At 37.6% G+C, this 13,447-nt stretch overlaps 1 protein-coding gene across 1 annotated transcript; it reads left to right on the top strand.

The window, feature by feature from the left end:
- The first annotated feature begins 4,742 nt into the window (after positions 1-4,742).
- Positions 4,743-5,699, top strand: LOC108697170 (olfactory receptor 6N1). Its single transcript, XM_018227095.1, has one exon. The coding sequence runs from the start codon at positions 4,743-4,745 to the stop codon at positions 5,697-5,699; it is 957 nt and encodes a 318-aa protein (XP_018082584.1).
- Positions 5,700-13,447: the final 7,748 nt, after the last annotated feature.

Genomic DNA, 13,447 nt, shown 5'->3' with positions numbered 1-13,447 from the left:
CTTGAGCACATGAGCCAATATAACCACTGTGTCAGCCAAGAGGATGCAGGTTCACCCATACAAAACTTAAATATTAAACAGCAATAGCAAAGGGGCCAAAGGAACACCTGCACCTTACCAGATAGTGACTAGTTAGCTTGATGGAAACTCCAGCCAAAGCCCTGATAGCTTTCAGCTGAGGGACATATTAAGCATATTAACATGCAGACTTCCCAGTGAAATTAATGTTTCAAATACACAATGGAAACTGAGAAATCAAAATCTCTGGATTCAGGTACCACACTGCTTAGGCAGAGGGATTCACCAGCCAGTACTTAAAGTGTAGCAAGAGCCAATACTGTATTTTGCACAGAGGACGCCAGCTCACAAGTCACAACATAAGACTTCAGATAATACAAGAAGTCAGGGGAACACAGGCACCTTACCAGATAGCTCAGGCTTGTCAGCAGGAATATCCAGGTGGAACACTGCTTGTTAAGAGGAGACTCATAAGAAGGAAGGAGGTGCCATATTGCTTGACCAGTGCAACCTCTAGCCCTTCCTGGAGGTGCCTTAGTAACATGAGCCAATATAACTTCTGTGTCTGCACAGAGAATGCAGGTTCACTCATACAAGGCTTAAAATATAAAAGCAATAGCAACGGGGCGAGGCACACCTGCACCTTATCAGATAGTGACTAATTAGCTGGATAGAAACTCCAGCCAAAGCCCCAATAGCTCTCAGCTGAGGGACATAATTAGCCAATTAGCATGCAGACTTCCCAGTGCACTACACACAGTAGATAATGAAGAATCATACTCACCAGCTTCAGGCAGTTATAACTAGCCCATATGCATACCCACGGCCCTTTTGCAGAAGTTCTGTAGAGTTCTGTAAAGTCTCACATAACTCAAAAGAAAAGGGGAGTCCAAAAAGCTTACAGGTAACAATGTGGGAAGCCCACACCTGTGTCTGTTCCCAAAAAAGCACTAGATTGAATCTTGTGCCTCGCTGGGCATATAGCAGGGGGGCTGTTTAGCACAGGGCTAGGACCATGGGTATGCCCACACCTGCACTTCTTCCCAATAAGCGATAATTTACAGATTATGCGTCTTGAGGCATCAGGTAAATTCTTCTCCATTACCTGGGAATCATCCCTCTGTGTCCACACAGAGGTAAAAATAAGCAAAAATACATAAATAAATAAATCAAAATACAGAAGAAAAAACAAAAGGCTCACAGGTAATAATGTGGGAAGCCCACAACTGTGTCTCTTCCCAAAAAGCACTAGATTGAATCTTGTGCCTCGCTGGGCATATAGCAGGGGGGCTATTTTAGCACAGTTCTAGGACCATGGATATGCCCACACCTGCATTTCCTCCCAACAAGCGATAATTTACAGATTATGCGTCTTGAGGCATCAGGTAAAATCTTCTCCATTACCTGGGAATCATCCCTCTGTGTCTACACAGAGGTAAAAAATAAATAAATAAATAAACAAAAAGAAAATACAAAAGAAAAACAAAAAACAAAAACTGTGTTTGATTTCTCTCAAAATTCAACAAAAAATAAAAAGTGAGGAGGGAGATCCTACCTCCCTGTCCAGTAGGACAAAAAATAACTGTGGTGAGGAGGAAGTCATGTGGTCTTATAGGTCATGATTCATTTTGATTGGCTATGTTATAGGTCCTACCTCCAGGTCTGGGAGGGGCAATGCCCATGTGTACTGACATGGAGGGACGTAGAAGAAATACTAATTGAGCAAACGTTCCATTTAGTTAAATTACATAAAACATTAAGATTCCAATTTTTTGTTCCAAAGATGACACTTCCCAGGGGACTTGTTACATAGTGAAAAGAGAATACTTTTTTCAAACAAACAATATATTTTCCCTGAAGGAACTGGCATCCAATTACGTGAAATCTGTACAGTGGAACACTACACCTATATAAACCTTCTTAAAATGCCTGAAATACATTTTTTTCTGCTTGAGTGATACTTTGTGAAGTAAGGATGGTGATATTTGTAGACACAATGAGGTTGCTTTATGGCAGTGGTATTTGATATTTGATTGCGAAACCTGTATGGTGATACAATTTCATAACGAAACTAAATATATGGATCTGGATAGGGAATCTTAATACATATCCTCTCTCCCTTTCTTGTGTTTCTTGGAAGGCTTCATTGTTCTGCTCCTGTAATTACTCTCATCAGATACTCTCCCTCCTTTTTCTCCAGATTTTATAGGTTTCAGCATCTTTGTTGATCAACCCATGCTTGACTATATAAAATCTTCTCTCAACTTCATGCTAAGGTGGTGTGATTCCATACACTATCCAATCATTTTACTAAGTATTTTCCAGGTATATCTGATATTGCCCATCCAACCTCTCTGCAAACCCTACACTCAGTATCTATCCATTAGGGTGGAGCATTACTAACTGTCCACTGTTATGGGTCATCATCTGGTGGAATTGTGAGATTGAATTGCATTGTGCTCATGATTAAAGTCAGGTGAACCTCACATGGCTAAGGTCGTTTTCTTCTTCCAAATATGACTAATTCAGAATGTAAAAACCACTCATGACTGTTCTTGATTGACTACCCCCCTCCATTCCAGAGACACAACACCATAGTAGCTCCAGCCATAGCATATAGAGCACATACTAGAGACCTTCAGGCCAATCTCTTAAATAGTTTAATTTAATTATAACGTTTTACTTCCAACTGCAACTTTCTTTGTCTCCAGACACTAATATATGATGGGTCTTTTTTACTGGAATCTCATTAATTTCTAATTGGACATTGTAACATGTATTTTATGTCTTATTCATTCCTTTTAATCAACATTGGTTTTTTTTAATACGGTATTGAAATTAGTTTATGAATCCTTTTGCACCAACAGCAACTGTTGTTAATTTACATAATTAAACTTCTTCTTAAAAATCTTACATTTTAGTTTAGCTCCTTGTTGGAAGCTGAAAACTTGAACAGGACTGCGCAAAGCAACGTAATAAGGCAGTTACTAGAGGATACTGGACTTGAATGTAGAAGGTTAGTAACTTATGGGCTGGGGAACATTAGCAATATATTTGTATAGAGACTTACAATGTTCTGAGGCATTTTCCTTTTAGAGCAGCTGGTTTGTGATAATTTAAATAAAAATTTCTTAGGGGCAGATTTATCAAAGGTCGAGGTGAATTTTCAATTGAAAAAAATTAAAATTTCCAACTATTTTTGTGTACTTCGACTAGGAAATAGTCCAAATTCGATTTGATTTTGAAAAAAAATTAGCGAATTCAAATATCGACATTTATTGGGGCACATTTACTTAAGGTCGAATATCGAGGGTTAATTAACCCTCGATATTCCTCGATATTCGACTGTCAAAGTAAAATCCTTCGACTTCGAATATTGAAGTCGAAGGATTTACCGCTATTCCTATGATCGAACAATCGAAGGAATAATCGTTCGGTCGAACGATTAAATCCTTTGAATCGAATGATTCGAAGGATTTTAATCCATCGATCGAAGGATATTCCTTCGATCAGGAAATTGTTAGGAAGCCTATGGGGACCTTCCTCATAGGCTAACATTGGCCTCGGTAGGTTTTAGGTGGCGAACTAGGGGGTCGAAGAAATTTTTAAAGAGACAGTACTTTGAGTATCGAATGGTCGAATAGTCGAACGATTTTTAGTTCGAATCGTATGATTCGAAGTCGAAGGTCGTAGTCGAAGGTTGAAGTAGCCCATTCGATGGTCGAAATTCAAACTACCTTTCCTCTATTCCTTCACTCGAACTAAGTAAATGGGTCCCTTATCATGTAATGTCTCTTTCTTTTCGACTTCGACCATTCGCCATCTAAAATTGCTGTTTTAGACTATGGGGGACCTCCTAAAACCTTTTTGGAGTCAATTGGTGGATTTTGAAAAATCTTCTTTTTTTGGGGGGGAAAAACCTCAAATAGAATTAGATCAAATGCGCTTTTCCTTGGATTCAAATTCGGCCGAATATGGACCTATTCGACCAAAAAAAACCCGACTTAATTTCGGTTGGTCTTTTTGAATTTCAACGTTATTTTTAATTCGAAATTTGACCCTTGATAAATATGCCCCTTAGTGTAATATATATGTCACAGAACTTTAACATAAGGGCTGGATTCCAGATGTTGGTTCCTTGTGGCCTTCTTACTTAATCTCCACTCATTTAAGATACCAAATTTAGATTGTAAACTTTATAGGCTGCTAATCCATCAAACCTGAAGATCTTTGTGCATGAATTTAAAACTGCATAAATTTAAAACATGTTTTACACAGAGACAACTCAGTGTCATAAGGGATCTATAGTCCTAACAGTTTGAAGGCATTATTGGACATTAGCTACTTGTGTTAATTAGTAGTACGCCTTGAAAATGCCAAGGATGTATAATTATCTTACTTAAGACATGAAGTAAGTTGATGTGTTTTATTTTATGTGAAAGCATTTGAGAAACATTATTAAGTCTTGAGAAATTTGATACGGGCTGATGAAACATGTTCAGTTCTATTGAGGGTCATCTGCTGTATATGCCCTGGACAACTCTGTAGACGACTCTATTCAATATGCTTTAATATTTCTGCATTTTGTAAGTGGGCCCTTTAATGTACTATGGGGACATTATTCACAATGGAGTGTACTCTTCATTTTATATTTGCTGATACTGGTTACTACATTCCACCAATAGGTTCTACACAAGTAAACAGTAAAGGGATCATTTGACACAATGCATAAAATAATATCAGGGAATCAATCCAAAGAAACCATATTCACAATGCAGTGTTTTTCTGACCAGCAAGACGTTCAGATTCCCCTCTTTGTGACCTTCCTTCTCATCTTCCTCATCATTATTATTGGTAATTCAACTATTTTTGCAACAATTACACTGATTTCCCAGTTGCACACCCCCATGTACATGCTCTTGGGCAGTCTCTCATTCCTGGATATCTCCTACACTTTGACTACTCTACCAAAACTATTACTCATGCTTTGCACTCAAGACAAGACCATTTCATTCACCGGCTGCGTGATTCAGTTATATTTCTTTATAGGATTTACATGCACTGAATTCCTTCTCCTCTCTGTCATGGCCTATGACCGCTATGTGGCAGTTTGTCAACCACTTCATTACAGTTTACTGATGAGCCTAAAACACTGTGTAAAGCTAATAATTGTAGTATGGGCAGCTGGCTTTTTGGATACTGCGCCTTTCGCTCTACTAATAAAAAATCTTACCTTTTGTTCATCTCATTACATTGAGCATTTCTTTTGTGATTTTACTCCAGTGCTTAAAATCACCTGCAGTGACACCTCCACCATTGAGATATTGACCTATATTAATGGAGTCGTCATGGCATTTAGTGCATTCACACTCACTTGTGCATCTTATGTTGTCATCATCTGTACAGTAGTAAAGATCCAGTCATCTGAAGGACGGAAAAAGACCTTTTCTACTTGTACTTCCCACTTGACATGTGTTACCATCTTTTATGGGACCATCATCTGTTCATACATCAGACCAGTTCAATCTTACACCCCTAAGCAGGACACATATTTTGCCCTTCTTTATATTGTATTAGTCCCAATACTAAATCCTTTCATTTACACTATGAAGAATAAAGAATTTAAAGAAAGTTTTGGAACATTGAGAGCAAAAATAGCACTCTTTCATTTAGAGAAATGATCCCCAACCAGTGGCTCTTGAGCAAGATGTTGTTCACCAACTCATTGGATGTTGCCCCCAGTGGCCTCAAACCAGGTGTTTATTTTTGAATTCCTGGCTTGGAATTTTCAGGACTTCCATTTATGTGAAGATACAACTTTTTTGGAGAAACAAAAACTAAATATTTTTCTGGATTTATTAAAGTCCGATGGTGTTAAAAGTCCAATAAAAAAAGTACCCCAACTCAGACCTGCTGAGAGAATGTAAAAGTGAAAGGCAGATGTCCCGTTGAGTTGTGCTAGGTTTCTGGAAAAATAGTAATTTTCTAGCGATTTTATGAAAGAATTGTAGGATGTGAGCGCAAAATCTAAAAAAAACATATATGGAATTTGGATTTTTTCGTGACTTTTTCTGCACAATAAAATTTGTAATAAATAAGGGGGGAAAGTCAGTGCGGATATGGTCAGAATAGTTTTCAGAAAATAGTTTTTGGACTTTGATTAATAACCCCCTGAAAGTGTTTCCTTCACACTATCATTCGTTTCTTTGATATCTTTGAATGCTTCTGTGATATACACCTTCTCCATTCTTTCTTCTAATATGTGCATGCTAAGAGGTTGAACCCTTTATTGATCTGCTTTATTTACATCATCAATGATCTTAACTGCCTATTAAAAGGGAATTTACTAAGTGCTGATTCTATCCAATTATTTATTTTTACTGGATCACTTTTCAAAATATTTTCAAAGTATTTTAATAAAAATATATAATTTGTGGGGTGTGGTTAGCAGCTGTATGGCAGAAGACACTGCATCTGCTTAAAATCAATATAATACCCAGCGCACTATTCCAAAATATTTGATGTAGCTAAGTTGATTGCAAAACTGAGTCACACTAAATTTGGAACATTTTTTACAGCTAAAACCAGACGAGATTCTGGAAAAATCAACGGTAGGTTTATTTTCATCATTCAGACTTACTTTGCAAGCTTTATAAAAATATCTGAAAATGAAAATGAATGAAACAATGTGATTTTATTTATTGGTACCCAACGTGATCCCTCAATACATTATGGATTGAGTAAATAACTCGAGTGAGTTAATTGAAGATTTTGAACAAAATATAAACAGACTTATCAAAAATATACACAAAATTTTAAATTACAGGTTAGTAAAGCTTCCCTGCCGTGTCGAGAGATAATGTCACAAGGATCTAACCTGTAAGGGTTTGTCATCAGTCAAGAAAATTTGATTTAATATTCTTAAATTTAAAGAAAAAATTTATATGGGTTTTACCCCATATTTGGGTAACGGAAAAACTATTCTCAATGCGAAAATTTTGCCTTTACGCTAACAAATTTTCATTTTTGCAACCACTATCACAGTTCCCTAATAGAACTGTTGAAACTGGGCTATTATTGTTTTTTTTATATTAATTTACCAAGGAGAGCGATGTTACTACTGAACTACTGAATCTGAATCTCTAAAGATTTTAAAGGTTTAAACTATGTGGTTTAGTATTACATAGTGTAACTCCTATCATCTATATATCTATATTATCATCCAACATTATCAAACAGCTTTGTCTGATTAACTTTAAATGCTCTGTCACTATGTTTGTAAATAAAACAATTTAAAAACAAAACAACAAACCTCAACACACAATCAAACGCTCATTTATTTTTGCAAAGAGAAGAACTTGTCCCTCCCACTGGAATTAATTAGGAAACCTTAATTTCTGTAGAGGATATGAAGCTACAGTAAAGGCTCAGAGGCTCAGGCTATGTAAAGTCTAGTAGAAAACCTAGGTCCCAGATATTCTGTACTATAACTTCAGTGTAGACCTTTAAGTAGTGATGGGCGAATTTATTCGCCAGGCGTGAATTTGCGGCGAATTCCTGTGTTTCGCTACTGGCGAATAAATTGACGAAACCGCCACAAAGATTCGCCAGTGAATTTGTGCCCGCGTAATACAAAGGACGCCGGCATCCAAAAAACGGACTCCAGCGTCAAAAACGAGACGCCGGCGCCATTTAGCAAATTTTTCGCTGTTTCACAAATTTCACGGGAAATTTGCACATTTTTCAGCAAAGTAAAACGCGCCAAATCCGCCCATCACTACCTTTAAGATTACACATATCAAATGTTTTCCTGCACTTAAGGACAGAATACGTTTTTGTATGATTCAAAGACAAGCAACCTGCAGATCCATTAGGGTGAGATTTGAGAAGAATATTTATTTGCTTTCCAAAATACTCCTGGTCAGTTAGAAGGTGATTTAGGGGGTTAACATACAGTATATTTTCTTTCCTAGATATTCTTAAAAAAATGGCTTAAATGGTCAATACAGCCATGATGTTGTGTATCTGTTACCTTGTTATAAGCTAATGGACAAAATTTAGCCCTCAAAGCAAAAAAGTCCCAAAATGTCTCATCTAAAAGCACTGACTGAGGCATGTCATCTGAGAAAAGTTCTAAGAATAGGGAAAAATCCAAATATTGTGGGAAGTTCATGAAATAACTGGAAACATCAATGGATTCTAATATTTCATAAAACAGTTCTAAAATAATGTATTAATTAGTGAAGATGACTAACAAAAAATGTTTTTAAGTTGAAAGATTGCTTAAGACTCAGAACATGTTGGTTACATTCTGAACATCATTTCAGGAATTTGATTATGGCCCAGAATGAATACAGTAAATCTAAAGCAGGTTCCTATCCATTTGAAGTGGCAGAACTACCGGGGGAGCAGGGGGTGCAAGCGGGCCAGGGCCCGGACCCCCTCAGGGCCACCCGGCAGCTCACATGCCACTGTCAAATGTGGCCGAACGGAGGGGGCGGGGCCTGGCTGCGCGTCACGCACCAGGGCCCGCCCCCCTCTAGTGACGCTACTGTCCATTTGGGCAGGTGGACAGGCCAGGTTACCTTATTCCATCAACATTTCATATAGCTACATTCATTTTTCCATTCAAACTGAGACTTTTTTGTATTCAGAAATGTATGCATTCAGCACCAGGTCAAGCTGTAATTGTCAGGTCAACATTTTGAATGTTGTGTTAATTTTTTGTAAACATTCAAAAAAAAATAGCTCCTGTGTTGAACTAAAAAAAATATCCAACTCAATAACTATCAATTATACTTATAAGCCAAATTTTGGATGGGTTGAATTGTGTATTTCCGCTATTATACTTGCTGCTACGTGTAAACCAGTAGAACCAGTAACATACAACAATCCTGTTTTGTCAGTTGATATGACAATTTATACAGGTGCATGTTCGTTTCCATGCCAACCACAGTCATGACCAATACTGGAGTCTTTTGTTTTTTAATGATCAGACTGCTCCTCCTTAAACTGATTTTATTCCTTTAAGGTCCACCATGTTTAAAGAAACATCAGTTAATGACTCAGAAGAAATCATATTTACAATCAAGTGCTTTTCAGACTCAGCAGATTCAGATGTTCATAGTCTTTTTACTCATTTTCCTAAGCATTTTATTGGCAATATAACCGTTTTGAAAGCTATAACCTTATGTTGCCAGTTGCACACCCCCATGTACATGTTCTTGGGCAACTTTCATTTCTGGATATTTCCTACACCTCAACTACTCTGCCGAAATGATTGTACATGCTCTCCACTCAAGACAAGACCATATCATTTGCGGGGAGCATGATTCAGTTATATTTCTTCATGGCCTTTGTTTGCATTGAGTTATTTCTACTTGCTGTAATGGCCTATGACTAGTGATGGGCGAATTTATTCGCCAGGCGCGAATTCGCGGCGAATTTGCGCGATTCGCGGCAGGCGAATAAATTTGCGAAACGTCCGCGAAAATTCGCCGAAAAAACGGTCGCCGGCGTCAAAAACGAGACGCCGGCGCCGTTTCGCGAATTTTTCGCCGTTTCGCGAATTTCGTGCGAAATACGCTAATTTTTCGGCGAAGCGAAACGGCGCAAATTCGCCCATCACTACCTATGACCGGTTTTTGGAAATAAGTCATGAGTTTATTAAAGCAAATTAGTGGAATATTCTTGAATGGCCAAGTCAGTCACCTGATCTGAACCCAATTGAGTACAATTGTTACAATTTTCCATTTTTCCCATAGAAATGTTAGAGGTCTAGAAAAATAGCTTGAGGGTTATTGCAAGATTGCAACAAATCTCAAATTCAAAATTGAGTAAATCAGCCTTGCAACATTGGGACATGATGTCAAAAGTATCTGCACCTCAGAAGATCTCCTGGGAATGATTTACCATCATTAAAGAGAATTTTTTTCCCTCAAATTAAAAAAAATGGATTTGACTGAATCTTTTTACCACATTTTGTCTTTTCCTGCTGCAAATTATGTACTTGCCCCTGACAATGACCCCATAATATAACTGCTGAATCCTACTGGGCTATTATATACAGTATATATTTGAGGTATAAAGCACTCTGTGTGGTTTCTGTTTCAATACGACATCAAACATAAATCCCAGCCATCTAGTCTACATCATCATTCAACATTATGAATGTAATTATAACTCAGAATAAATATATATATGTGAACATTTTCCCTTTGTTTCACTAAATTTGTCTGTGTGTTCTGCAAATACTGATACATTACTTAATATTCCTTCCCCATTCAAGACCCTGTGGGACCCAGCTAAGAACCTTACTCCAAGTAGAGAATGTACCATTACCAACCACCTCTACCCAATCCTTTAGCCAGTTTCCTGTTCATAGACAAAAAACATTATCAAGACCAACAGTCTAGAAAGCTGTTATTTATGGGGCAGTGTATCAAATGCTTTGGTAAAATCTGATGCAACTCCACTATCCAATTTTTGTAACTAACCTGATCATAGAAAGCAATCAAGTTTAGGCGAATTTATTTGGCAGGCACGAATTTGCGGCAAATTCCCACGATTCGCAAAACCGCCAGCGAAAATTCTTTTTTTTGGATGCCAGCGCTGTTTCCCTAATTTTTCGATGTTTCTCAAAATTCGCAAATTTTTCGGCGAAGCAAAACACCACAAATTCGCCCATCACTAATCAAGTTCGTCTGACATGATCTGACCTTCATAAAGTCAGGCAGATTACTGCTTATAATGTGATTCTTCAGAACATAAACTTTCAATGTGATACCTTTACAAGCTTTCGATAAATTTGCCCAAAGCTACTGCCAACCTTACATGAACCAATAGATTAACTAAACAGTCATGTAAAACACAGACGTAGCAAATATGTTGAGCTATCTTGCACTCTAACAAGTCCCATGAGAAGGGTGGGAAGTTTTGTGCTTGACTGTGCAAATTACTGAGGGTTAAAAAGGATTTCTAAGGTGCTTTATGTTACCCTGCACCTTCCTATCACCAACCATGGAAACAAACATTCTAAATACTACATTTGCTCTAATTTGCTGCTCTCACCAGTAGCCACTATATTCACACCTGAAGAGTTTATGAATGCAAACTGCCTGATGTTCCACAGCTGTTAGTCAAGCTATCTCCTTACCAGACAATTGAATCAACTCTGTACAGGTATGGGACCTGTTATCCAGAATGGTTGGGACCTGAGGTTTGTCGGATAACAGAGCTTTCCATAATTTAGATCTTCATACCTTAAAGGGATCCTGTCATCAGAAAACATGTTTTTTTCAAAACACATCAGTTAATAGTGCTGCTCCAGTAGAATTCTGCACTGAAATCCATTTCTCAAAAGAGCAAACAGATTTTTTTATATTCAATTTTGAAATCTGACATGGGGCTAGACATTTTGTCAATTTCCCAGCTGCCCCAAGTCATGTGACTTGTGCCTGCACTTTAGGAGAGAAATGCTTTCTGGCAGGCTGCTGTTTTTCCTTCTCAATGTAGCTGAATGTGTCTCAGAGGGACATGGGTTTTTACTATTGAGTGTTGTTCTTAGATCTACCAGGCAGCTGTTATCTTGTGTTAGGGAGCTGTTATCTGGTTACCTTCCCATTGTTCTTTTGTTTGGCTGCTGGGGGGAAAAGGGAGGGGGGTGATATCACTCCAACTTGCAGTACAGCAGTAAAGAGTGACTGAAGTTTATCAGAGCACAAGTCACATGACTTGGGGCAGCTGGGAAATTGACAATATGTCTAGCCACATGTTAGATTTCAAAATTGAATATAAAAAAATCTGTTTGCTCTTTTGAGAAATGGATTTCAGTGCAGAATTCTGCTGGAGCAGCACTATTAACTGATTCATTTTGAAAAAAAATATTTTTCCCATGACAGTATCCCTTTAACTCTACTAGAAAATCATATAAACCGTAAATGAACATTACAACTTAGTTTAGATCAAATACAAGCTACTGCTTTATTATTACAGAGAAAAAGGAAATCATTTTTAAAAAATGTCGATTATTTGGATACAATGGATTCTATGGGAGACAGCCTTTACGTAATTCAGAGCTTTCTGGATAATAGGTTTCCGGGTAACAGATCCCATACCTGTACTGGTATGTCTAATTGTTAATCAAAAACAATTTCCACGCACTCAGTTGCACAAAACCCTACTTTCATTAAAGGTACTTGAAATAAAATGAGCTCTATAGGACTTCTGTACTTACTGTCCATATTGGAACCCTTGATCCACTGCCACCTCTGGACCAGTCGGTGGCTCCAGGGTTTACTCTACCCCCTGTGTCAGTTGCTGCAGTTCAATTGCACCGAAACAACAGGGTGCAGTCCAAAATGATGCCAGCAAATACCAGAAAAGACATCAGAATCATGCCTGATTTGCAACAAAGCATGACTTATTTGCATTCATTTTGGCTAATCAGATGCAATTGTATCAAAAGAATTGCCCCATTGTGACTTTGGGGAATAAACACAGCATTGCAGTAAATAAATGCTGAACTTGCGGATGTACATGTGCCCTATTGACTAGGTATAAAATATATGATATGTATATGATACTATATGATAGCAGTTGCAATACAATAACCATTTAGCTTAGCCTTGCATAACTTTCTGTTCAATTATGTATTCCCATGTGTCTTACAGATGAGAGCAATGTATTCCAAAGCAACCGGGCTAATTAGTCTTAGTATTAAACCTTCTCTACCTCTTGGGATAAAGCTGAATTCCATTAGGACTACAGAACGGCTGAAAGACCTTATTAATAAGCATCAGAGACATCTGTGTAGGACACTCAACTTGAAACCTATGGATGGTGTCACAATTCAGAGAAACAACACAATAGACTAATCACAACAACACAAAGCAAGAAGCTTCTCTTTTTGAGGAAAACATTAGAAATACATAGATCTGGAATATTCATTGTTATCTGACTTGATTATTAACACTAATAATTTGCTAAGAAAACATGGTGCTCACTTCATCTCCAGCCCAGGGTGTTTGTGACTATTCATACTGCATCATGTGGAGCAACTGTAATAATCTCCTATTTATTTAGTGTTTCTTCCTGTGTTTAATTATTATTTCTTACCCTTTCCAGTATTCTCTTAACATGGTTTTAAACATTTTACAAACAGTTTATGCACTTTATGTGCTTATTCTAAGGACCAAGTCCAAGTTTATTTCTTGGCAGTCACCCAGCCAAATCACCAACCAAAAAGAGATTCTAGAATGAGGTGCTGTGGACCTCAGCTTTATTATATCTGCCAAGATTACAAAGTATAGTGTTCAGTTCATTTCTTCACAACAATGTTTTACGTTCGTGTATTTATCTTTTAATATATCTGCGTATGGAAGAAATGTAACTTTAATAAAAACCTTTTGCATTTCCTGTAGGACAGAAG

This window comes from Xenopus laevis, chromosome 7S, assembly GCF_017654675.1.
Source record: "Xenopus laevis strain J_2021 chromosome 7S, Xenopus_laevis_v10.1, whole genome shotgun sequence".
In the NCBI taxonomy this organism is placed as follows: domain Eukaryota; kingdom Metazoa; phylum Chordata; class Amphibia; order Anura; family Pipidae; genus Xenopus; species Xenopus laevis.
This window is presented reverse-complemented; position numbering and strand designations above follow the sequence as displayed.

Excerpts from the sequence above, each read along its gene's own strand:
- LOC108697170 (XM_018227095.1), top strand. The coding sequence starts at position 4,743 with ATGCATAAAATAATATCAGGGAATCAATCCAAAGAAACCATATTCACA.